The sequence below is a fragment of the Pseudophryne corroboree genome, chromosome 8 (assembly GCF_028390025.1).
Source record: "Pseudophryne corroboree isolate aPseCor3 chromosome 8, aPseCor3.hap2, whole genome shotgun sequence".
NCBI lineage: Eukaryota > Metazoa > Chordata > Amphibia > Anura > Myobatrachidae > Pseudophryne > Pseudophryne corroboree.
This window is the reverse complement of record NC_086451.1, coordinates 447,472,132-447,500,100: the sequence shown is the minus strand read 5'-3', so window position 1 is coordinate 447,500,100 and position 27,969 is coordinate 447,472,132. Positions and strand designations below refer to the sequence as shown.

Sequence of the window (27,969 nt, the reverse complement as noted above, 5' to 3'; positions counted from 1 at the left end):
CCGGACTGAGCAGGACTGGAAACTCTCTGTAGCAGACACAGGCAAACAGGAAGCTATCACCGGCGTCTGTAGGAAGTCCTGAGGGTGCCTTTATTCAGGAACCCTCCAATCAAGATCCAGACAGGGTAATCTACTGACATGCCGTGCAGCTTGTATGCTGCACGGCCAGCACATAATCAGGTAATCAAAACAGACCCAGCAACGGGGAACGCGGCTGAATGTGGCGTCCCCGTTGCTAAGGTCAGAGCGGCTCAGTGCGCCCGGCGTCTAGCGTTGCCAGGGAGCCGGCGGCTGAACGCGCACGGCGTCCCTGGTTGCTAGGCGCCGAGCCGCACCGCCGAGCGGACCCCGGCGCCTAACAGTACCCCCCCCTTGAGGAGGGGTCAAGGAACCCCTAAAGCCAGGTTTCTGAGGAAATTCTCGAAAAAATGCCCTTTTGAGCCTTGGGGCATGAAGATCCTCATCCAGGACCCAAGACCTTTCCTCTGGCCCATAACCTCTCCAATGTACCAAAAAATAAAGCCGACCCCGAGACAACTTGGAATCGAGAACCTTCTCCACCAAGAACTCCTGCTGACCCTGTACATTTACAGGTGATCTCCCCTGAGATATTTTACGAGGAAATCTACTGGACGAAACATATGGTTTAAGCAATGAGCAATGGAAGGTATTTCCGATCCGTAAAGTTTTTGGTAAACGTAACCGGAAAGCAACTGGATTGACTTTTTTGATAATGAGAAATGGTCCAACAAATCTAGGACCCAATCTGGCTGAGGTTTGTCGAAGTTTAATGTTGCGAGTCGACAACCACACCTTGTCTCCTACTTTAAAAGTGCACGGCCGCCAGAGCCTGTCAGAAAATTTTTTTTCCCGGAAAGCTGCTTTTCTGAGAGCCAGGTGCACTTTTTTCCAAATAAGTTTGAGATGAGAGGTCAGGGCCAGAGAGGAGACAGAGGAATGTTGAAAAAATGAATTAGCTCTGCGGTGAAAACCAAAAACTGCAAAAAATGGAGACACATTGGTGGAGGAATGACAGGCATTATTATAAGCAAACTCCGCCAATGGAAGAAACTCAGACCAGTCATTTTGGAGTTTGGCCGAGTACAAACGCAAATATTGTTTAAGAGATTGGTTAACTCGCTCAGTCTGTCCATTGGATTGAGGATGATAGCCGGAGGTTAATGATAATTTCATCTTCAACGAAGCACAAAAAGACTTCCAAAATTGTGCAATGAATTGTGGACCCCGGTCTGAGACAATATCAGTGGGTAAGCCATGGAGTCTGAAAACATGGCGGAGGAACAAGACTGCCAATCCCTGGGCAGATGGCAATCGGGGAAGAGCAATGAAATGGGCCATTTTGCTAAAACGGTCCACTACCACCCATATGACTCGGCATCCGACTGACAGAGGGAGGTCCACCACAAAATCCATGGAAATATGCGACCATGGCCTAAGAGGAACATTCAAGGGCATAAGTTGACCTATAGGCAAAGAACGGGGAACTTTATGCTGTGCACAGACCTGACACGAGAAAACAAACTCTTTAACGTCTTTGGAAAGACCAGGCCACCATACAGAGCGGGAGACTAATTCCAAAGTCTTAGCGACTCCCGGATGCCCGGCAACTTTGCTATCATGAAACTCCGTCAAAACAGTTGCTCTCAAAAACTCAGGGACAAAAAGACGACCAGCAGGAGTATTTCCAGGAGCTTGATGTTGAAGCAGCTTTGACTGGGTAAATACATCCTGTGTGAGGCCTGCCCGAATGACTGAAGACGGAAGTATGGGAGTAACAGGACTGCTGTCTTGAACTGGAAGAAAACTGCGTGACAGGGCATCTGCCTTAGTATTTTTGGAACCTGGCCTGAAGGTGATAATGAATTTGAAACGAGTAAAAAATAAAGCCCAACGAGCCTGCCGGGCATTCAGTCGTTTAGCTGATTCAATGTATTGAAGATTTTTGTGATCAGTCAAAACTGAAATGGTATGGGTCGCTCCTTCAAGCCAATGCCTCCACTCCTCGAAAGCCCATTTAATAGCCAGCAATTCCCGGTTACCAACATCGTAGTTGGATTCTGCAGATGAGAATTTCCTGGACATAAAGGCACAAGGATGTAATTCGAGGGAATCAGGATCCTTCTGAGAAAGGATAGCCCCTACTCCAACCTCCGAGGCATCAACCTCAACAATGAAAGGCAATTCTGGGTTGGGATGTCTAAGGACGGGGGCTGAGACAAAGGCTTGTTTCAAGGCCTGAAAAGATAACCCAGCTTCACGTGACCAATTGGTAGGGTCTGCTCCCTTCTTGGTCAGAGCCACAAAGGGAGCTACTAGGTCAGAAAAAGAGTGAATAAATCTTCTATAGTAGTTCGCAAACCCTAAAAAGCGCTGAATTGCTTTTAAGTTGGTGGGTTGCGCCCAACTAAGGATGGCTTGGAGCTTCTTTGGTTCCATACGGAATCCCCGAGGGGAAATAATGTACCCTAAAAAGGATACCTCTGTGACATGAAATTCACACTTCTCCAACTTGGCATAAAGGTGATTTTCACGTAATTTCGTTAGTACCTGACGCACCTGGGTAACATGTTGATCTACAGAGTCAGAGTATATCAAAATATCGTCTAAATAGACTACAACGAACCTTCCCAGAAACTCACGGAGCACATCGTTAATGAGATCATGGAAAACTGCCGGAGCGTTAGACAGGCCGAATGGCATAACCAGATACTCATAGTGGCCTGACTGAGTACTGAATGCCGTTTTCCACTCATCCCCTGACTTGATTCTGATGAGGTTATATGCTCCTCTGAGGTCAATCTTAGAAAAAAATCACAGCCGAACGCAGCTGATCAAAGAGGACAGAGATCAGCGGCAGAGGGTAAGTATTCTTTACTGAGATTTTATTCAAAGCTCTAAAGTCAATGCAGGGTCTGAGAGAATCATCCTTCTTCTCTACGAAGAAGAAACCTGCACTTAAAGGGGATTTAGATGGCCTGATAAATCCTTTCTCAAGGCTTTCTTTCACATATTCATTCATGGCCACAGTTTCAGGACCAGACAATGCATATAACCTTCCTTTAGGCAACGTGGCACCAGGAATTAGCTCAATGGCACAATCATAAGGCCTATGGGGAGGCAGAATATCCGCATTGCCTTTGGAAAATACATCAACGAAATCCTGGTATTCTCCAGGAATAGGTGCGGGAATGGCGGCAGCTACTCGGATAGGAAGTGTAATACATTCTTTACTACAGATGGTACCCCATTGTAAGATCTCCCCCGACTGCCAATCAATGATGGGATTATGAAAGGCCAACCAAGGGTGACCCAGAACTACAGGAACTGCTGGACAATGGGTAAGGAAAAACTCAATCTTTTCAGAATGCAGAGCTCCCACCGAGAGTAAAACAGGAGGTGTACATAGAGAAATAACCCCATTGGACAAGGGACTCCCATCTAAACCATGCATGGTGACACACCTACCCAAGGTTAACTGAGGAATACCTAAGGCCTTGGCCCATGTTAAATCCATAAAGTTCCCTGCAGCTCCACTGTCCACAAAAACAGAGACCGAGGAACAGAGGCTGCCAAAGGAAACTTTAGCAGGAACCAACAGCGAATTATTTGAGGAGATGAGCTGCAGACCAAAGTGAACCCCCTCACAACTCACTTGGTCAGGAAGTTTCCCGACTTGTTCGGACAACTACGGGCAAAATGTCCCTTACCTCCACAGTATAAACAGAGACCAGAATTTTGCCTCCTGGTTCTTTCCTCCGGAGACAATTTGGAGAGACCTATCTGCATAGGCTCCTCCATGTCTACAGGAATGGAAAGAACACAAGGAGCAGGCCCGACAGATGCCCCTTTTTCAGCCCTCCGCTCTCTGAGCCGACGATCTATCTTAATAGAGAGCTCCATGAGTTTATCGAGAGTCTCAGGAGCGGGATACTGAAGGAGACTGTCTTTTATAGATTCAGATAAGCCGAGGCGAAACTGACTGCGCAGGGCAGGATCATTCCATCCACAGTCGTTCGACCAACGGCTAAACTCCGAACAATAATTCTCTGCGGGATTCCTACCCTGTCTAAGAGCACGCAACTGACTCTCAGCGGACGCTTCTCTATCAGGGTCGTCATACAATAGCCCTAAAGATTTTAAAAAGGCGTCTACAGACGATAAGGCCGGGTCGTCTGTCTTTAAACCAAAAGCCCAGGTCTGAGGATCCCCCTGAAGCAGAGAAATAATAATTCCAACCCGCTGAGCCTCTGTACCTGAGGAGACTGGTCTTAAACGAAAATAAAGTTTACAAGACTCTTTAAAATTAAAAAACTGTTTTCTATCCCCAGAAAAACGGTCAGGCAGATGCATTTTTGGTTCTGGGATGACCCTCGGGGAAGTCCGTAACAGATCTTCCTGTGACCTCACCCGGAGGGACAGATCCTGAACCATCTGAGTAAGTTCTTGAATCTGACTAACTAGAAGCTGGCCAGGGTTTGGCCCAACACCGGCGGGATTCATAAGGCCGACAAAAATCTCCCAACTGAATAAGTGAAAAAAAATTAACTCCTGTTAATTACAATTTTTTCCTTTGTCTGGCCGGTGATAATGTTATGATTCCTGTACTCCAGACCAGAGGAGGTCTTGTGGCAGAGGTCTGAGTACAAGGAAAATATGCTGGTTGTGGGAGCAGGAAAGCCTAGTAACCCCTGGCGCCCTAACTCCGTTGTCTCGCCCGTGTTATCAGAAATCCCCTGCGAGACTATGGTTGCTTGAGCCCATGGCAGCCGCGTTCGAAGGGCGGATTATGTCTGCCCAACCCCGATGCCCCCGCAGGTCTTAATGGGAGACAAGGGGAAATCCGAGACAGGGTGATAACAAGGGGCCCTCTGACTAAGCAACCAGGCCAGGGGTTACAAGCTAACTAACTAAACCAAAGGTATGTGCGGACTAGCCGCCAGGGAAAAGGACAACCAAAAGATCCCCTGATCCGTTACTCCTATCCAACACCGCTGGATACCAGAGTGGATCTGTGGGAGCGGAAACCTCCGCAAAAGCTCCAGAACACAAGAAACTAAATAATAAGCAGTAAGCGGACAAGCCGCAACACACGGCTGAGCCGCGACTCACGAACACCACAAGATGTTAAAGGTGATCGGTCAGACTCCAGGAACAGATGACAAACTTCCGAGTTAGGATCTCTGAGGACAGGAACAACCGGACTGAGCAGGACTGGAAACTCTCTGTAGCAGACACAGGCAAACAGGAAGCTATCACCGGCGTCTGTAGGAAGTCCTGAGGGTGCCTTTATTCAGGAACCCTCCAATCAAGATCCAGACAGGGTAATCTACTGACATGCCGTGCAGCTTGTATGCTGCACGGCCAGCACATAATCAGGTAATCAAAACAGACCCAGCAACGGGGAACGCGGCTGAACGTGGCGTCCCCGTTGCTAAGGTCAGAGCGGCTCAGTGCGCCCGGCGTCTAGCGTTGCCAGGGAGCCGGCGGCTGAACGCGCACGGCGTCCCTGGTTGCTAGGCGCCGAGCCGCACCGCCGAGCGGACCCCGGCGCCTAACACAGATGAGCTCTCTCTTTCTTTTTGCAACCGTGGTTATCCAGCGAGACTGATTAAAATAGCACGGGAGAGGACAGATGCTCTAGATAGAAGGGACCTTTTGAAAGCAAAAACTCATATATGCAAATTTACACAAGATCAACCACACTTTTTGTCACAGTTTAATTGTTCCTCCTCTAAAATTAGAAACATTAGCTGTAATAACTACCCTATCCTTCTTACGGATCAGATCCTTAGATCTGAACTGAAACTCCGTCAGTAATCTTTAAAAAATCCAATAACTTACAGCAACAGCTTGCTCCAAGCCTCTTTGTAGACAGAAGACACACTAATGATAGTACAGCCTCGGCTGGAAATATACAGTGGCTTCCGAAAATAGTAGGGTGCTTTAAATGTAGTGCTAAACAATGCATCACATGTTCGTATATTCAGAACAATGCAAAAAGTTTTAGTGCTTCTGACTCCTCCCAATTTGAGATAGGTTCACATATCAATTGCAATAGTTCCTTTGTAATCTACATATTGATTTGCAAATGCAATCTAATGTACGTAGGTAGAACAACCCGCAAACTCAGGACTAGGTTTTTTTAGCATAGACATAACATCCAGAAGGGCCTCATATTTCATAGTGTCTCTAGACATTTTCTAGAAAAGCATCAAAAAAATCCGGATGACATCCAACTAGTGGGTATAGAAATCATCAAACCCACAACACGTGGGGGAGATAGATAACAGAAAATTATGCCTTAGAGAAAATTATTGGATACATAAATTGAGAACACTCACACCGGAAGGGCTCAATGAAAGTATTGAATTTGATTTTTCATAAGAGTTTAATCCCATCTTGACTTCCTGATACTACCTTTGAGTGATATAGATCTACAAACATTGCCCAAGTACTTTAGTTCTAGAAATTATTCTCTATGACTTCTTTATAACTATTTTGCTTTAACATCTGAAGCACGTATTTTTGTGATATAATGCTTACATTATTAATGTGTAGTGTATTACCATTTATTATTTGACTAGTTATGATCTATTGAGATACCTGGAGATTTATGAAAGAAGCTCATCTTTATTATCTTTATTATTTATCTTTCATTTGCTCAGAACACTCATGAGGATAAATTAATTGAACCTACAGTGACATTGCATATAAAGGATATCCAATTATTAGTAGATCCCTTTAGAGGTATCTGAACATTTCCTCTCTGCATGATATACACATGAAGACATTTGTTACAATGCCACCGTTTCTCTAGAATTTACTAGAATAAGTATAGTATTATATATGGATTGTGATAATCCCTTAGTCTGTTCTCCACATAAATAACAGACTCAGTGGCGCATGAGGTTAGACGACAGACTAGTAACATCATAGGGTACCAGAGTTTGAATTATCCTTATCTTAGTATATTACGGTCTTTTTCATTTTATCATATTCTATTATTTTTATATGTTATCTGTACAAATTTATTTTTATTTTATTCTTTATCTCCACTCTAAGGTGGCACTACCAGTATACACACAGTCAGAAGTGTCTATCTAGTGCCTCTCTTAATATCTCTCTGTTAATTACTATAGGACAAGTCTGCTACGGAGAAAATGTGCCGCTAATTAATGTATCTGCTCCAGAACATGAGCTGAAACTATAATTTTTAATCGCTTATGATGTTATGTATTATATTTATCATAAGAATGTGTATATACCATACTGATGCCCGTTTCTAATCACAATAGGACAAACAGAAATAGGTTTCTATCATTAGTCATCTCTGCCAATTACTTTTAGTTTTATGTTTAAGTACAAGAGAGCCTTCGTTTTTTGCATTTTTATCTGTTCTTAATATTGTTGATGACAGACATCTGTTCACATTGATTGGTTCAGCCTTTAAATACTGGATACTTCTGGAGGCAGATATCTACCTTTGAAAAAGTCACGTGGAGCGTGACGAAACGCGTCAGGACCCGCCCCCACTCACACCTAGATCAGGTGTAACTACAAGGTGCACATCGATCCCCACTGCACCCTCCGTTCACAGCTTCCGTCATCAGCGGCTCCAACATACACGCCGCCACAGCCAGGTTGTGAAAAAGACGGTCTTCTCTTCTCCCCTCCGCTGCACAGCGTATGTGGGCATTGCAGGACACATATGCCGAGGACGCTCGGCTTTGACCAGCCCACCGGAAAGGTATTGAGATTAATTCTAACCGAGGGACTCACATCTCATTGAGATATTACCAGTGCACCCTGTTCTTTATTAATTACCAATCTTATCAAGTGGAATACGGAACTTTTCCTTTAAGGTCACGTTTAATATACTAATCCTGAGCTACTACAAGTTACTCTAAGTTCACTATTAGTGACTGTTCTTAATCATTTTACCGGTATATACTGTTTCATTTATAATAAATATTGTTACTTTTCACGTTGGCTCTCTCTACAGTATATTTATTTTCCTGACATCCAGCGCAGCCGTTTGTCTTTTTTCTTACGTTTTTTATTTAGCCTGGGGCACTCGGGCCCCTAGACGCACCCCTGCTGCCATGTGTCTTGTACAGTATAGCTGTTTGGCATAATGCTCGCTGCTGGACACAGACCCAGGGCACATGTTATCTGTGGTTGTAGAGGTCGTTGCCACCTAGGGGGGCTGGAATAGATCACTAGAGGAGGGACAGTGGTGGCAACAGGAGTAACGGTTCCTGTTGCCATCACTGACTGCCAGCCACAACACCTCCCACTACATCCCGCCCCCTCACAATCACCAAGGGATGGCATGTCTACCAACAGGGACTATTCCCACTTGTGGATGTCCACAACACCTATAGAGTAGGAATAGAACTTTCGGTCGCCACTGAACCCGCAAGGAGCTTCGAGGGACTTCCCCCCCCCCCCTAACCCCCCCCCAGCCATCTACATTCTGGGATCCCTGCGTCGGTATGCTGACTGGCGACGCATACCCAACCCGTTTCCAATTGTAAAGTGCAGCGGAATTTGCAGCACTATATAAGGAACGGTAATAAATAAATCAATAATAAAGTGTTATTATGCTAGAGAACTACAGGTCCCAGCAAGCCTAGTCATGTCTAAAGCGTTAGGGTATGCTGCCACTCGTTGAACTACAGGCACCAGCATAACATAATCTGTGCCATTTTATGTTGGCACTTTTAGAACAATAAGCACCAGGATGCCCTCACATGAAAAATTAAGTCACCCAAAATGGGTGTGGTCAACAGTTATCATGTCGACAGTCACCAAGTCAACATGAGAATATCAACAGTATCAACATGCAGCATGTCGGTAACAGCTCCAGCGTCGTCTTCTATGTCCCAGTGGTCACATGAGCAAAAGTATTGCCTGACTCTAACCCTCCCGCAGCCTAACCATAACCATCCGCATCCTCCGACTGGCGACATTTCATTATGATATCGACATTATAAACATCAACATGGTTACTGTCGACCATTCAACCAGATGCCCCCCCTCCCCCCCACACATGACAAATGCCACACTGATTGGGGCTTATTGTGCTTTATCTGTGTTAGGCACATTCCCTTAGGGAATTCAGCGCCCTGCTGAACGGTCTGGGGCTGGGTGACATTATGACCCACATTGCTGGTTTCCTTAGTATGGCATCATCAGCCCAGCCTATCCTATCCTAGTGCTGGTACAGCAGCTTCTCTTCCATGGGGATCATTATAGATGATCATTTATAGACAGTTTATACTGTACAAGTGCCAGGTTCTTTTATTGCTCCTTATGTTATGAATAATGAATGGCTGTCTCTAGCAGTTAGGGGATTCCCACTTACCGTCAGTAACTGCCTGTTACTGACTACACCCACTGCGTAGTGGGCGGGTACTATGCTGACACCACCAGACTCCTCCTTCCCGTGGCGCTTGGAACCATGGTTCTGTCTTACCACACCTGTGTGACATTGACTGATCCCCACTAGTCGCTTGCCCAAGCACGGTAGCTGGCATAAGGCGGAGCTTGGAGATGCTGGGTGTACCCAAAACAGCCGGAGAATGGGGCTATGTTTTGCATACCCCTGCTGGTCACAAGATGAAGCGGTCGTCTTGAGGCAAAAGATGTTTATTCGCAATAGTTCTAAAGAGAACTCTTCCCTGTTTCCAGGGGATATCACACAGCAAGATGTTCCAGCAGAAAGAAGATGGTATAATACCCTGAGGCTCGCAGGCCCCTTTCTATACTGTAAACACACACTGTATCTCATGGGGGTTAGCCCCCGCCCCCTTGAGTCTTTTCCATCCAATCAGGATATCTTACAAAATATAAATAAATAGATTACATTTTAAAAGGAGATAACGACTGCAGTAATCAATTTCCTCCTTCCTGTCACACAGACAAAGTTTGGTGTCATTTAAACTGCATCCTCTTACCAACTGGTAGTTATCACCTTTGATACATTTATCACATAGATTCAAAATACGGTTTGTATTTGACGTCTCAAACAAAGGTTCAGCTTCCTTTTCCTGCATATACCATGTAGGATTCGTATATCAATCAAACCAGCTACATAAATAAATACAAATTTCATTCCAATTTCTTTTCTCCCCTCATACAATATATCTGGGCAGGAATACATTTGTTTTCAACTCTATTTAACACGTTACATAGAGGAACAAAGAAATCCCCCCATTATAACCCCTTTCACTAAGCAACTCACAATTCAACACATTACCTGCTGTGCCCTGACCAGCATCAAAAGGTTTCGCTCACACTAGGAGGTTACGTAGCAGATGACTTCCTATGTCAGGGTGTACTATGAACAGTCACTAAGAGCATCTTACATACAAATACATTATAAAACGTGCAGTTTATAACTCTCCAATTGCGCACAGCACAGTGAGATAACATGAAGACACATTTTTAAACACTCTGCGCCCGGCGTCATTAGTACATTTGAATAGGGCATCTCGTGCCCATTGTCACTGTAAAATGGCGCCTGGCACGGAGGGTTAACCACTTCAGTGCCGCAGCCGCCATTGTCCCTGTGGCTGACGGGGTCTCCGGCCACACTCAGGAAGATGGCCGCCGCAACATTTTCCCATTGATTTGTGCTGCATTGCCGCTGATGCCGCTGGACTAAGGAGAGGTGTTGAAGAAATGGTTGCAGGGTGTGCGGGGTGGTCTCCCCTGGACCCAGGGACCATGTGCATCTATTATAGATACCCCAGTGCACCTAGGTGTTAGGCACAAAGCCTGAGATGTGTGCGGCTCAGTAATAAGAAGTAGATGGAGGCGCTGCTGTTTCCTGAGGATGACAGAGGCTGCGGAGATGCCTGGGCTAGTCTGGCGACTGTACTAATAGTGACAGAGGATGGAGACTAGCAGCTTGTGACCTGACATGGAGCGCTAGAACAGCTGGATGCAACACCACAATTTACTGTCTGTAAACAGTGAGGATTTATCCGTAAAGTGGAAGCGGCCGTGCAATTCTGTGTAATTAACATCCAAATGCAGCAGGAAGCGTCTGTAGGACATAGACATCTGCAGCATGATTTGTGAGATGCGAGTGCTGTGTCTTTTCAGGCACTGGTCAGTCTGCATACGTTAAAGCTTACTCAGACTGGCCATCAGATCCAGATACCCGGGTCCAGAAAGTATGTGTCCGATGACCCACCATGCCCACAAAACGGCAACCAGCTCCCATTTTAAAGAACAGTGCTGCTTAATGCTCCGCTCTGCCCCTCCAAATGCAGCAGCTGCGAGTGATATTGCAAGACCCGTTCTGCACATGCGCAGACCCCCAAACATCAGGTTTATACGTAAACCATCAGGTTTATGTACAGTGCATCCGGAAAGTATTCACAGCGCTTCACTTCTTCCACATTTTGTTATTTTACAGCCTTATTCCAAAATGCAATTCATTTTCTCCCTCAAAATTCTACACACAATGGGGGTAATTCCAAGTAGAGATGGCTACTGACTCTCTGTCTCAACACAGTGACTCGAATCATCAGGAAGTGTGAATGATTCCAGTCCATACTTGCCTACCCTCCCGCATTTTGCGGGAGGCTCCCGTTTTTTAAGTGAGCCTCCCGCTGCCCCGGAAATTGTCCTGATCCTCCCGATTTTTCATATGTACTTATTGTAAATGCGGACTGCGCATGCGCCAGTCCGAAAGTGCCGGTGACGGAGAACCTGTACAGGGTGAAGAGCGGTGGAATTGCTAGTTGCAGCTTAGATGACTCACCCAGCATGCTGTGGTCACGGTAGGAGGCGGGGCTGTGCTCTTTGATTGGCAGGACCGGCTTTGGTGGTGGTTTGGGGGCAGGGGCAGCCGCCAGCGGCTTTTGCGCTGACCTCTGAGCTGAGCCTGCAGCAGGAGGGAGCGCTGGCGACATAGCATGTGCACCGCCTGGCTAGCAATAATACAAACATGCCGCTCCGTTCGGGCGGCCGCTGGCAGAGCCGCTCATTATTCTGAGACGGCAGGGAGCTCCAGAATGAGTGCCAGAGTACGGAAGGGAGGAGGGGGGAGAAGGAGGAGAGAGGCTGCCTAGCAGGCTGCCTCTAACACTAACTGACTGAACTGGCTGCTGCCACTAACAAATATGGGTGCTGGGGGAGAGCTGCTGCACATTCCCAGACCCAGCATTCCATTCCCAGACACTTGGACACTGTGAGTGTGTTGTCAGCCAGCCACCATGTCTGGAATAGATCCACCTGCCTCTGACCTTGTCGGCCTGTACCTGGGTCCGCTGGCCACCCTCAATGACACCCTGCAGGTCACCTCTATGTTGATTGGACACAGTGTGGTGAGTAACCATGTGTGACCCCATGTACCCCCTGCCTGTGTGTGTGACCCCATGTACCCCCTGCCTGTGTGTGTGACCCCTGTACCCCCTGCCTGTGTGTGTGACCCCCTGTACCACCTCCCTGTGTGTGTGACCCCCTGTACCTCCTACCTGTGTGTGTGACCCCTGTACCCCCTGCCTGTGTGTGTGACCCCCTGTACCACCTCCCTGTGTGTGTGACCCCCTGTACCTCCTACCTGTGTGTGTGACCCCATATACCCCCTGCCTGTGTGTGTGACCCCATGTACCCCCTGCCTGTGTGTGTGACCCCCTGTACCTCCTACCTGTGTGTGTGACCCCATGTACCCATTACCTGTGTTTGTGACCTCCTGTACTCCCCTACCCCTGTTTGTGGCACCTTTTCCCCCCTAGTTCCCCTGGTGTTTGACACCCCTGTATCCCCCTACCCCTGTGTGTAGGGCATTTTGTACCACCTGTTTATGACATACTGTACCCCCATCCCCATGTGTATGACACATTTTACACCGCCTACACCTCTGTGTGTGTGATACCCTTTACTCCATAACCCTCCACCCGTGTATGACACACTGTACACCCTTTACCTTTGTGTGTCACCCTGGACCCCCTCCCTCCGCCACCATAAAGGTGATTATATTTTTGATCTGTGAGAGTAGTTAAATTGGCTTTTTTATTGTATTTTTTCCCCACCCTTCCTCTCCCTACCCATACCTTCTGTCCGTGGTCCCCAGTCATCAACTACCAACTCCTCTGTCCCCTGGTCACAGCCCATCACTGCACTCCCTTTGCCCCTCCGGTCCGTCTCCAGTCCATCACCCCAAAACCTCTGCCTCACAGTCACATTCTAGCACCCATAATGAAAAAAAATATTGTCACCTCTGTCCCCCGGCTACAGAAATCTCGGCCTCACAGTCACAGCCAGTCACCCCACACCCTCTACCCCTGCTCACATGCTATCACCTCACACACTCTGCCACCCTCTCACAGCCTGTCACCCCACACCATCTACCCCTGCTCACATGCTATCACCTCACACACTCTGCCACCCTCTCACAGCCTGTCACCCCACACCCTCTACCCCTGCTCACATGCTATCACCTCACACACTCTGCCACCCTCTCACAGCCTGTCACCCCACACCATCTACCCCTGCTCACATGCTATCACCTCACACACTCTGCCACCCTCTCACAGCCTGTCACCCCACACCCTCTACCCCTGCTCACATGCTATCACCTCACACAATCTGCCACCCGCTCACAGTCTGTCACTCCACACATTTACCCACTTGTCACAGTCCTTCGCCCCTCAATCTCTGTCCCCCAGTCACAGTCCGTCGCCCCCCAGTCACAGTCCGTCGCCCCCCAGCCTCTGTCCCCCAGTCACTGTCCGTCGCCCCTCAATCTCTGTCCCCCAGTCACAGTCCGTCGCCCCCCAGCCTCTGTCCCCCAGTCACAGTCCGTCGCCCCCCAGCCTCTGTCCCTCAGTCACAGTCCGTCGCCCCCCAGCCTCTGTCCCTCAGTCACAGTTCGTCGCCCCCCAGCCTCTGTCCCTCAGTCACAGTCCGTCGCCCCCCAGCCTCTGTCCCCCAGTCACAGTCCGTCGCCCCCCAGCCTCTGTCCCCCAGTCACAGTCCGTCGCCCCTCAATCTCTGTCCCCCAGTCACAGTCCGTCGCCCCTCAATCTCTGTCCCCCAGTCACAGTCCGTCGCCCCCCAGCCTCTGTCCCCCAGTCACAGTCCGTCGCCCCCCAGCCTCTGTCCCCCAGTCACTGTCCGTCGCCCCTCAATCTCTGTCCCCCAGTCACAGTCCGTCGCCCCCCAGCCTCTGTCCCCCAGTCACAGTCCGTCGCCCCCCAGCCTCTGTCCCTCAGTCACAGTCCGTCGCCCCCCAGCCTCTGTCCCTCAGTCACAGTTCGTCGCCCCCCAGCCTCTGTCCCTCAGTCACAGTCCGTCGCCCCCAGCCTCTGTCCCCCAGTCACAGTCCGTCGCCCCCCCAGCCTCTGTCCCCCAGTCACAGTCCGTCGCCCCTCAATCTCTGTCCCCCAGTCACAGTCCGTCGCCCCTCAATCTCTGTCCCCCAGTCACAGTCCGTCGCCCCCCAGCCTCTGTCCCCCAGTCACAGTCCGTCGCCCCCCAGCCTCTGTCCCTCAGTCACAGTTCGTCGCTCCTCAGTCAGTCACAGTCCCTCACCCCTCATCCTCTGTCCCCCAGTCACAGTCCCTCACCCCTCATCCTCTGTCCTCCAGTCACAGACCCTCACCCCTCATCCTCTGTCCTCCAGTCACAGACCCTCACCCCTCATCCTCTGTCCTCCAGTCACAGTCCCTCACCCCACAACCTCTGTCCCCCAGTCACAGTCCCTCACCCCTGTCCCCCAGTCACAGTCCCTCACCCCTCATCCTCTGTCCCCCAGTCACAGTCCCTCACCCCTCATCCTCTGTCCCCCAGTCACAGTCCCTCACCCCTCATCCTCTGTCCCCCAGTCACAGTCCCTCACCCCTCATCCTCTGTCCCCCAGTCACAGTCCCTCACCCCTCATCCTCTGTCCCCCAGTCACAGTCCCTCACCCCTCATCCTCTGTCCTCCAGTCACAGTCCCTCACCCCACAACCTCTGTCCCCCAGTCACAGTCCCTCACCCCTGTCCCCCAGTCACAGTCCCTCACCCCTCATCCTCTGTCCCCCAGTCACAGTCCCTCACCCCTCATCCTCTGTCCCCCAGTCACAGTCCCTCACCCCTCATCCTCTGTCCCCCAGTCACAGTCCCTCACCCCTCATCCTCTGTCCCCCAGTCACAGACCCTCACCCCTCATCCTCTGTCCTCCAGTCACAGACCCTCACCCCTCATCCTCTGTCCCCCAGTCACAGTCCCTCACCCCACATCCTCTGTCCCCCAGTCACAGTCCCTCACCCCACAACCTCTGTCCCCCAGTCACAGTCCCTCACCCCACAACCTCTGTCCTCCAGCCTGTTACCACACAATCTCTGATACTTTTAAATGTATTTTTATGTGAATCTGGCTTTTTTTAATGCATTTTTAAAGGATCTGATGTGAGTAGGGTACAGATAGTGTATATACAATATGTATATATTGTATTACCCTCTGTACCCTACTCTCTATATACATATTGTATCACCCTCTGTACTCTACCCACTATATACATCTTGTATAACCCTTTGTGGTATGCTGCTCTTTGTTCTACAGGTTTCACCTGCCACTACAGGACACACTCCTTAGTGGAAATAGATACGCCCATGGGTGGTGCTAGACACGCCCCTTTGGCTGGAACATGACACGCCCCCTCAACGGTACTCCTACAATCTCCCTGAAACTACTTTTCAAAAGTAGGCAAGTATGTTCCAGTCACTCACTGTGTAATGAGTGGAGACAGCAGCAGCAGCAGCAGCCTCTCTCAGCCAGAGGGAGGAAACTCTGTGTGTCCTGTGTCCTTCAGTCATTGTGTTCTGCTGTCTTTAGCTGTGATTGGCCAGAGGCTATACCAGGTGACACCCAGTGGGAGGGGGGAGGGAGCAGTCACAACTCACCAGTCAGTGAGTGCTCTGCTGCTGTGCCTGATCCATGTCATGAATCATGATTCATCCTGAGTCTGCCAGTGAGTGAGACAGTTGTACACTGTGTAGACTCAGTGACTCAGTGGATGGAGCTGATTCATGCAGCAGGAGGTGGAGCCCCTGTGGTACAGGGCTCTCGGCTCAGTGCTCACTGATCCTGCTCAGTGTGATTGTGGGTGGCAAACTCCCTGGAGGCTAGATAGTGGATAATATAATAAATCCAAGGCCACCTAAAATCATCCAATTAGCAAAGTATGCAAGATAAAAAAAAACAAAAAAAAAACGTTTTTATTTGGTTTAGTTACAGAATGAATGATGTGTTTCATGGCTGTTAAGCTTTCTCTCCTCAGCCAAAAGTAATGTCATATTCTATAACTAGTGTGCAATAAGTGGTTATTAATAATATATCAACATAACAGTAAATCTATGTTAACATATTATTAACAATCAGGGCATAAGCAGCTGCCTCCCCCAGATACACTGTACAATCACTGCAGCTGAATAACTCCATGAGTCCAGCACTGATCCTCCAGCACTGGCAACTCACTGATTCATGGCCCTCATTCCGAGTTGTTCGCTCGGAGTTTTTCATCACATCGCAGTGAAATTCCGCTTATTGCGCATGCGCAATGTTCGCACTGCGACTGCGCCAAGTAACTTTACTATGAAGAAAGTAAGTTTACTCACGGCTTTTTCATCGCTCCGGCGATCGCATTGTGATTGACAGGAAATGGGTGTTACTGGGCGGAAACACAGCGTTTTAGGGGCGTGTGGCTGAAAACGCTACCGTTTCCGGAAAAAACGCAGGAGTGGCCGGGGAAACGGTGGGAGTGCCTGGGCGAACGCTGGGTGTGTTTATGACGTCAGCCAGGAACGACAAGCACTGAACTGATCGCACAGGCAGAGTACCGTATATACTCGAGTATAAGTCGACCCGAATATAAGCCGAGGCACCTAATTCTACCACAAAAACCTGGGAAAACTTATTGACTCGAGTATAAGCCTAGGGTGGGAAATGCAGCTCTAGCCGTACACAGCCCTCAGTGCCAGATATGCCCTCATAGTGCCAGATATGCCCCCACAGTGCTGCCAGATATGCCCCCACAGTGCTGCCAGATATGCCCCCACAGTGCTGCCAGATATGCCCCCACAGTGCTGCCAGATATGCCCCCACAGTGCTGCCAGATATGCCCCCACAGTGCTGCCAGATATGCCCCCACAGTGCTGCCAGATATGCCCCCACAGTGCTGCCAGATATGCCCCCACAGTGCTGCCAGTTATGCCCCCACAGTGCTGCCAGATATGCCCCCACAGTGCTGCCAGATATGCCCCCACAGTGCTGCCAGGTATGCCCCACAGTGCTGCCAGATATGCCCCCACAGTGCTGCCAGATATGCCCCCACAGTGCTGCCAGGTATGCCCCACAGTGCTGCCAGATATGCCCCCACAGTGCTGCCAGATATGCCCCCACAGTGCTGCCAGATATGCCCCCACAGTGCTGCCAGGTATGCCCCACAGTGCTGCCAGATATGCCCCCACAGTGCTGCCAGATATGCCCCCACAGTGCTGCCAGATATGCCCCCACAGTGCTGCCAGTTATGCCCCCACAGTGCTGCCAGTTATGCCCCCACAGTGCTGCCAGATATGCCCCACAGTGCTGCCAGATATGCCCCCACAGTGCTGCCAGGTATGCCCCACAGTGCTGCCAGATATGCCCCCACAGTGCTGCCAGTTATGCCCCCACAGTGCTGCCAGGTATGCCCCACAGTGCTGCCAGATATGCCCCCACAGTGCTGCCAGGTATGCCCCACAGTGCTGCCAGATATGCCCCCACAGTGCTGCCAGGTATGCCCCACAGTGTTGTTACTTACCCCTCCGTCGATCCCGCGCTGTCTTCTGGAGGGACACGAGCGCACAGCGCGCGGCTCTCCTGTGTCCCTCCTGCATCTCCGGCGGCCGCGGCGAGTCTATTAAAGGAAGTACCAGTTCGTGATCAGAGGTCACGAACGGGTACTTCCTGTAATAGAACCGCCGCTGCTGCCGCCGGAGATGCAGGAGGGACACAGGAGAGCCGCGCGCTGTGCGCTCGTGTCCCTCCTTCACACTGCTGCCCCTGTCACTGTGCACTGACTCGAGTATAAGCCGAGGTGGCTTTTTCAGCACAAAAAAAAGTGCTGAAAAAGTCGGCTTATACTCGAGTATATACGGTAAGTCTGAAGCTACTCTAAAACTGCTACGAGGTTTGTGATCGCAATATTGCGAATACATCGGTCGCACATTTAAGAAGCCAAGATTCACTCCCAGTAGGCGGCGGCTTAGCGTGTGTAACTCTGCTACATTCGCCTTGCGAGCGATCAACTCGGAATGAGGGCCCATGTGCAGTCTCTGCAACACATTCCACTACAAATGAGTCATGACTCATGTGCCGGGACACTGACTCCAGACACTTCACTGAACTGAGTCATGTGTCTCAGCTCAGTTCAGTGAATCACTTTGCCCATGACTAATTCCAAGTTGATCGCAGCAGTACATTTTTTAGCAGTTGGGCAAAGCCATGTGCACTGCAGGGGGGGTGGGGGGTGTAACATTTGCAGAGAGAGTTAGATTTGGGTCGGTTATTTTATTTCTGTGCAGGGTAAATACTGGCTGCTTTATATTTACACTGCAAATTAGATTGCAGATTGAACTCACCCACCCAACTCTCTCTCTGCACATGTTATATCTGCCTCCCCTGCAGTGCACATGGTTTTGCCCAATTGCTAACAGAATTCCTGCTGCAATCAACTTGGAATTACCCCTAATACCCCATAAGGGCCCTCATTTCGAGTTGTTCGCTCGTTATTTTTTTCTCGTAACAGAGCGATTAGTCGCTAATGCGCATGCGCAATGTCCGCAGTGCGACTGCGCCAAGTAAATTTGCTATGCAGTTAGGTAATTTACTCACGGCATTACGAGGTTTTTTCTTTGTTCTGGTGATCGTAATGTGATTGACAGGAAGTGGGTGTTTCTGGGCGGAAACTGGCCGTTTTATGGGTGTGTGTGAAAAAACGCTACAGTTTCTGGGAAAAACGCAGGAGTGGCTGGAGAAACGGAGGAGTGTCTGGGCGAACGCTGGGTGTGTTTGTGACGTCAAACCAGGAACGACAAGCACTGAACTGATCGCAGATACCGAGTAAGTGTGGAGCTACTCAGAAACTGCTAAGAAGTGTCTATTCGCAATTTAGAGAATCTTTCGTTCACAATTATGATAAGCTAAGATTCACTCCCAGTAGGCGGCGGCTTAGCGTGTGCAAAGCTGCTAAAAGCAGCTTGCGAGCGAACAACTCGGAATGACCACCAATGACAACATGAAAAAGTTTTTTTCAGATTTTTGCATATTTATTAAAAATAAAAAAACTAAGCAATCTCATGTACATAAGTATTCACAGCCTTTGCTCAATACTTTGTTGCTGCACCTTTGGCAGCAATTACAGCCTCAAGTCTTTTTGAAAATTATGCCACAAGCTTGGCACACCTATCTTTGGGCAGTTTCACCCATTCCTCTTTGCAGCACCTCAACAAGCTCCATCAGGTTGGATGGGAAGCGTCGGTGCACAGCCATTTCCAGATCTCTCCAGAGGTGTTCAATCGGATTCAAGTCTGGGGTCTGGCTGAGCCAATCAAGGACATTCACAGAGTTTTCCTGAAGTCACTCCTCTGATATCTTGGATGTGTGCTTAGGGTCGTTGTCCTGATGAAAGATGAACCGTCGCCCCAGTCTGAGGTCAAGAGCGCTCTGGAGCATGTTTTCATCCAGGATGTCTCTGTACATTGCTGCATTCATCTTTCCCTCTATCCTGACTAGTCTCCCAGTTCCTGCCGCTGAAAAACATCTCCACACCATGATGCTGCCACCACCATGCTTCACTGCAGGGATGGTATTGGCCTGGTGATGAGCGGTGCCTGGTTTCCTCCAAACATGACGCCTGGTATTCACGCCAAAGAGTTCAATCTTTGTCTCATCAGACCAGAGAATTTTGTTTCGCATGGGCTGAGATTCCTTGAGGTGTATTTGGACAAACTCCCGGCGGGCTGCCATGTGTTTTTTAAACTAAGGAGTGGCTTCCGTCTGGCCACTCTACCATACAGGCCTGATTGATGGATTGGTGCAGAGATGGTTGTCCTTCTGGAAGATTCTCCTCTCTCCACAGAGGAATGCTGTTGCTCTGACAATGTGACCATTGGGCTCTTGGTCACTTCCCTGACTAGGACCCTTCTCCCCCAATCGCTCAGTTTAGATGGCCGGCCAGCTCTAGGAAGAGTCCTGGTGGTTCCGAACTTCTTCCATTTACGGATGACAGAGGCCACTGTGCTCATTGGGACCTTCAAAGCAGCAGATATTTTTCTGTATCCTTCCCCAGATTTGTGCCTCAAGACAATTTTGTCTCGGAGGTCTACATACAATTCCTTTGACTTCATGCTTGGTTTGTGCTCAGACATGCATTGTCAAGTGTGGGACCTTATATAGACAGCTGTTTGCCTTTCCAATCATATCCAAGTTTTTTATTTTTAATAAATTAGCAAAAATCTTAAAACTTTTTTTTACATTGTCAGTGTGGGGTATTGTAAGTCAAATATTGAGGTAAAAAATGAATTTATTCCATTTTGGAATAAGGCTGTAACATAACAAAATGTGGAAAAAGTGAAGCGTTGTGAATACTTTCTGGATGCACTGTATACCTGTCACACTCTGTATATATTACAATACCTGATTGTATTATTATTATTAGACTATAAAATAAATGGTGGTCATTCCGAGTTGTTCGCTCGGTAAATTTTTTTGCATCGCAGCGATTTTCCGCTTAGTGCGCATGCGCAATGTCCGCACTGCGACTGCGCCAAGTAAATTTGCTATGCAGTTAGGAATTTTACTTGCGGCTTTTTCATCGTTCTGGTGATCGTAATGTGATTGACAGGAAGTGGGTGTTACTGGGTGGAAACTGGCCGTTTTATGGGTGTGTGCGAAAAAACGCTACAGTTTCCGGGAAAACCGCGGGAGTGGCTTGAGAAACGGGGGAGTGTCTGGGCGAACGCTGGGTGTGTTTGTGACGTCAAACCAGGAACGACAAGCACTGAACTGATCACTGATGCCGAGTAAGTCTGGAGCTACTCAGAAACTGCTAAGAGAGGTGTAATCGCAATATTGCGAATACGTCGTTCGCAATTTTAAGAAGCTAAGATTCACTCCCAGTAGGCGGCGGCTTAGCGTGAGTAAATCTGCTAAAAGCAGCTTGCGAGCGAACAACTCGGAATGAGGGCCAATGTACGTATGCAGGTATATTACTATACCTGTTGATATTGTTACACTACAAGATAAATGTATACAGATAATACTAGGCTGTATATAATTATACATACTGTGCCTGTTGTTATTATTATGATCTAAGCATTCCTCCCAGCATGACCCTCTCCAGGAGGACACAATGCTCTGCTCCTGGGCTTCCCTCTTACTGTATGATTGCCGGCACTTGTGCTGACTCACCTTTCTTATCCAGTAACCTGTTCAGTACAGGTGCCGGCAATCATACACTGAGAGAAGTCCAGAAGCAGAGCATTGTGTCCCCCCTGGAGAGGGTCATGTTGGGGGGTATGTATAAGATAAATGTTTGTATACAGATAATACCAGCTGTATATGGGTGAGGGGGGATGCAGTAAAATGCCGGTTGCCGGGATCCCGGCGTTCAGGAGACAGACACCAGAATCCCGGCAGCCAGTGAAACACCATCAGATGGAATCCCGACCTCTGCACGGTATTCCCACTCGGTTAGTGGGTCCATGCCACCAACCGAGTGGGAACATAACCTGTGGTGAGTGAAGTGAGCCACCAGGCATGAAGCATGGCGAGCGTAGGGAGCCCGTGAGGGGACTTGCAGGGATTCCGACAGACAGGATGGCGCATTCAGTATACTGACATTCTACATCCCGCCTGCCGGTGATACATACCGATATCAGGTGATGTCAGTGTCCTGTGTATAATATGTGTGATATGTAACAGTCTCTCTCTCTCTCTCTCTCTCTCTCTCAGACAGTCACACTCTGCGGTATTATAACACGGCGGTCTCAGGGAAAGGGTCGGGGCTGCCGGAGTACTCTGAAGTTGGATATGTGGATGATCAGCAGATTGTACATTATAACAGCGACTCTCATCTCCAACGTCCTGTGGCTCCATGGATGAATAATGAGGGAGCGGAGTACTGGGAGAGAGAGACACAGAGGAATAAAGGCAATGAGCCTGTATTCAGACACAATGTGAGGACAGCGATGAGCCGCTTCAACCAGACTGGAGGTGAGACTCACACTGCACTATATATACACATAACACACACTGCACTGTGTATACACATAACACACTACACTGTATATACACATTACACACACACTGCACTGTATATACACATATCATACACCTTTCACAGTATACACACATAACACACACTCTACACTTTATATACACATAGCACACACTACACTGTATATACACATAGCACACACTACACAGTATATACACATAACATACACTACACTGTATATACACATAACACACACTACACTGTATATACACATATCACACACACTACACTGTATATTCACATAGCACACACTACACTGTATATACACATATCACACACTACACAGTATATACACATAACATACACTGCACTGTATATACACATATCACACTCTACACAGTATATACACATAACATACACTGCACTGTATATACACATAACACACACTGCACAGTATATACACATATCACACACACTCTACACTGTATATACACATAACACACACTACACTCTATATACACATAGAACACACATTATACACTGTATATACACATAGCACACACTGCACTGTATACACACATAACACACACAATGCACTGTATACACACATAACACATGCTACACTGTATATACACATATCATACACACTGCACAGTATACACACATAACACACTCTACACATAGCACACACACTACACTGTATACTATATACACATAGCACACACTGCACTGTATATACACATAGCACACACTGCACTGTATATACACATAGCACACACTGCACTGTATATACACATAGCATACACTGCACTGTATATACACATAACACACACTGCACTGTATATACACATAACACATACACTGCACTGTATATACACATAGCACACACACTACACTGTATATACACATATCACACACACACTGCACTGTATGTACACATAACACACACACTACACTATATCTACACATAACACATACACTGCACTGTATATACACATAACACACACTACACTGTATATACACATAACACATACACTACACTGTATATACACATAGCTCACACTACACTGTATATACACATACACTGCACTGTATATACACATAACACATACACTGCACTGTATATACACATAACACACACTACACTGTATATACACATAACACATACACTGCACTGTATATACACATAGCACACACTGCACTGTATATGCACATAGCACACACTGCACTGTATATACACATAGCACACACACACTACACTGTATATACACATAACACATACACTGCACTGTATATACACATAACACACACTGCACTGTATATACACATAATATACACTGCACTGTATATACACATAACACACACACTACACTGTATATACACATAACACACACACTACACTGTATATACACATAACACATACACTGCACTGTATATTTTAGCAGCATTGCACACGCTAAGCCGCCGCCGCCCTCTGGGAGTGAAGCTTAGCTTAGCAGAATTGCGAACGAAAGATTAGCATAATAGCGAATAGAACATTCTTAGCAGTTTCTGAGTAGCTCCAGACCTACTCACAAATAGCGATCAGCTCAGGCCATTTCGTTCCTGGTTTGACGTCACACACACGCCCAGCGTTCGGCCAGCCACTCCCCCGTTTCTCCAGACACTTCCGCGTTTTTCCCTGACACGCCTGCGTTTTTCCGCACACTCCCAGAAAACGGCCAATTTCCGCCCAGAAACACCCACTTCCTGCCAATCACACTCCGATCACTTCAACGATGAAAAATCTTCGTTCGGACGTGAGTAAATCTACTAAGTTTTGTGCTAAAATACTAACCGCATGCGCACTGCGAACCATGCGCATGCGCATTTTTGCCTTAATCGTTCCGTTGCGAAAATCGGCAACGAGCGAACAACTCGGAATGACCCCCCATAGCACACACACTACACTGTATATACACATAACACACACACTACACCAGAGGCGTGTTATGCACACCAGTGCCTGCAGGAATGTACTGGTGTCTGAACGCATAGGGATGCAAAACAAATGAACTCACAGACAGACTGGGGAATATGACATTACGTACACAGAAGGTGATAGGGCAACAAAACAAACACAAAGTGAACAGAGAAGCACAGAGGATAAGAAACTGGGTGTCTCCCTTGTATTAGGAATGCTCAGATGGAAAAAGCAAGATGTTGTGTTTTAATACGTAGAGAACCCGAAATGCTGTTGCTAAGGGCAACAGCAAAACCCTAAAGGGTTACCAATGGGTGTGGCAGAAAACTCCTTGGTCAGAGATGGAATGATAGACACAAGGAGAGTCTCCACAATCCTAATCCTCACTTGCAGTGCACAGGTTCAGCTTACTGCCACTAAACTGACACCTGACACCTTGCACAGTGAAAAAGGATTTATGCAGGCAAATCTGAGAATACAGCCGCAAACTTGCTAAGTTCACAGAGTAGCAAAAGAACATCAGCAAGTTAAACGACTGACTCCAGTCTTACTGCTAGGTCTGGATTGGCAGAGTGTAGTACCAAATCCCCAGGCCTATTTGCAGTAAGCAACAACAAATACAAAGCTACACAGTACTGGCTAACTTTCAGGAACTAACTAACCAACAAAGATTCAGCAGCATCTGCTTAACCTGAGAAGAGGGTTTATAAAGCAGGTGCTGTCCACGCCCCACTCAGACCTCACAGACTGTGAGCACAAAAACCAGCACCGGATCCCCTGCCGTGCACACAGCCTGTAACCACTGCACAGCAAAAGACCCGAACCGGAGTATCAGCTGCGCTCAGGTTACTCCGCTAGCACTTGTCTCCCAGTTGCCATGACGACGTGGCAGCACAGGGCAGGAGACCCTAACAGTACCCCCCCTCTGACGAGGGGTCAAATAACCCCTACCACCGGGTTTATCGGGGAACTGCGAGAAGAAAGAGCGTATCAGTCTGGGGGCATGAAGATGACAACTGCGCACCCACGACCGCTCCTCCGGGCCATACCCCTTCCAGTGCACCAAAAATGACAGCCGACCCCGAACCATCTTGGAGTCAAGAATCCTTTCAACAACAAACTCCCTCTGGCCACGTATCAGAAGAGGGGAAGGTATTCCACTGGAAGAAGGATTACTAATCGCCCGTTTTAAAAGGGAACAATGAAATGTTTTATTGATACCCAAAGAACGGGGCAGATCTAACTGAAATGCCACCGGATTGATAACCCTGGTGATCTTATAAGGGCCGATGAACCGGGGGCCTAACTTATGAGATGGCTGTTTCAACTTCAAATTCTTGGTAGACAACCAGACGAAGTCTCCTAATTTGAAGCTGCAGGGTCTTTTCCGCTTATCAAAAACCCTTTTGGTCACTAATGACACAGACACAAGGGCTTTCTTCACTTTCCTCCAAATACCTCTAAGGACCGAAACCACAGAGGAACCACCAGGCGTGGAGTCCAGGGGGTCAAAAGAATTGGCCTTAGGATGATGCCCATACACACAAAGGAAGGGAGAGATCCCTGTAGCAGAGTGAGCCGCGTTGTTATAGGCAAACTCCGCCATGGACAGATGAGCAACCCAGTCAGTCTGACACTTGGAGACATAACACCTGAGGAACTGCTCCAAGGACTGGTTCACCCTTTCAGTCTGTCCATTAGACTGCGGATGGTAGCCTGACGACAAGCTGACAGAAATCTGGAGATCTGAACAAAATGCCCTCCAGAATTTGGCCACAAACTGGGATCCGCGGTCAGAGACCACATCAAGTGGCAACCCGTGGAGACGCACAACATGCAGCATAAATAATTCAGACAGGCGTCTGGCCGATGGCAGCCCAACCAGTGGAACGAAGTGCGCCATCTTCGAAAACCTGTCAACGACAACCCAGATGGCTGTCATCCCCGAGGATTTGGGCAAGTCCACAACAAAATCCATTGAAATGTGGGTCCTTGGCTTAGATGGAATAGAGAGTGGATGTAATGGGCCAACAGGAACCCCTCTAGGAGTCTTATTTCGGGCACAGATGTCACATGCCCGAACCCACTGATCCACATCCTTAGCCACCGAGGGCCACCACACCGCCCTAGATAGCAACTCCCGAGTTCTGGCAATACCCGGGTGACCCGCCGACTTCTTGGCATGGAATTCCAGGAACAATCGCTGTCTTAACCTAGGAGGCACAAACAAAAGACCTACCGGAAGGTCTGGAGGAGCCTGCTCCTGTGCTCTAAGGACTAATGACAAGAGGTCCTGGGTAATGCCCACTTTAATACATGATGGGGACACAATGGGCAACGGCTCCTCGGTGGTCTCCTGGATTGGAGCAAAACTCTGCGAGAGCGCATCAGCCTTGATGTTTTTTGACCCAGGGCGATATGTTATCAAAAAATTAAAGCGAGCAAAAAACAAAGCCCATCGTGCCTGACTGGCATTGAGACGCTTCGCTGACTCTAAATATGCCAGATTCTTATGGTCGGTGAGAATTGAGACCACAAACTTAGCCCCCTCAAGCCAGTGTCTCCACTCCTCGAGTGCATCCTGAATAGCCAACAATTCCCGGTTACCCACGTCATAATTCATCTCGGCAGGCGAAAATTTACGGGAAAAGTAAGCACAGGGATGAAGGCGATTATCAGACACTCCCATCTGAGAGAGCACTGCCCCAATACCCATCTCAGAGGCATCCACCTCCACCACAAAAGGACGCTCTGGATCTGGGTGTCGCAGCACCTTGGCCGAGACAAATGCCCTTTTGAGACGGGCAAAAGCCGCTTTAGCCTCACAAGACCAGTGAGCAACATCCGCCCCTTTCTTAGTGAGTGCCACCAAGGGCACCACTATAGACGAAAATCCAGCGATAAATCGTCTATAAAAATTCGCAAAGCCCAGGAAACGCTGAAGCGCCTTTAAACTAGTGGGCTGCATCCAATCCAGGACTGCCTGTACCTTGGAACCCTCCATTTGGAAACCTTCTGGGGAGATAATATATCCTAGAAATGCGATTTGCTGAACTTCAAATTCGCACTTCTCCAGCTTCGCCCCAAGCCGGTGGTCTCTGAGTTTCTGGAGGACTAAGCGTACATGCTTCCGATGTTCCTCCAGGGAATGGGAGAAGATTAGGATGTCATCTAAGTATACAACTAAGAATCTATCCAAATATTCCCTGAGTACATCGTTCATGAAATCCTGGAAGACTGCCGGGGCATTACAGAGCCCAAAAGGCATCACCAAATATTCATAATGCCCTGAGTGGGTATTAAAGGCAGTCTTCCATTCATCCCCCTCTCTTATTCGGATTAGATTGTACGCCCTGCGTAGGTCAATCTTAGAAAAAATGGTGGCAGTACGAAGCTGGTCAAACAAGACCGAAATGAGTGGCAGTGGGTATGAGTTTTTAATCGTGATACGGTTCAATTCCCTGAAGTCGATGCAGGGTCGCAACGAACCGTCCTTTTTACCCACGAAGAAGAACCCCGACCCAACTGGAGACTGTGAAGGTCTGATAAATCCCTTAGCCAAGTTCTCCTGAATGTACTCTGCCATAGCCTGAGTCTCAGGACGTGACAGGGAGTACAACCTGCTCTTGGGAAGCTTAGCATTCGGCAACAAATCAATGGCACAGTCATAGGGGCGATGGGGAGGTAGTACCTCTGCAACTTTTTTGGAGAACACATCCGCAAAA

At 48.3% G+C, this 27,969-nt stretch overlaps 1 protein-coding gene across 1 annotated transcript in view; it reads left to right on the top strand.

Moving 5' to 3' along the window:
• Positions 1 to 27,969, top strand: part of LOC134949561 (H-2 class I histocompatibility antigen, Q9 alpha chain-like) — a 240,076-nt gene that overhangs the window by 27,842 nt on the left and 184,265 nt on the right. Inside the window, exon 2 of the mRNA XM_063938219.1 lies at positions 22,017 to 22,277. Within this exon, the coding sequence (XP_063794289.1) occupies positions 22,017 to 22,277 (261 nt within the window). The remainder of the gene's footprint in view (positions 1 to 22,016; positions 22,278 to 27,969) is intronic.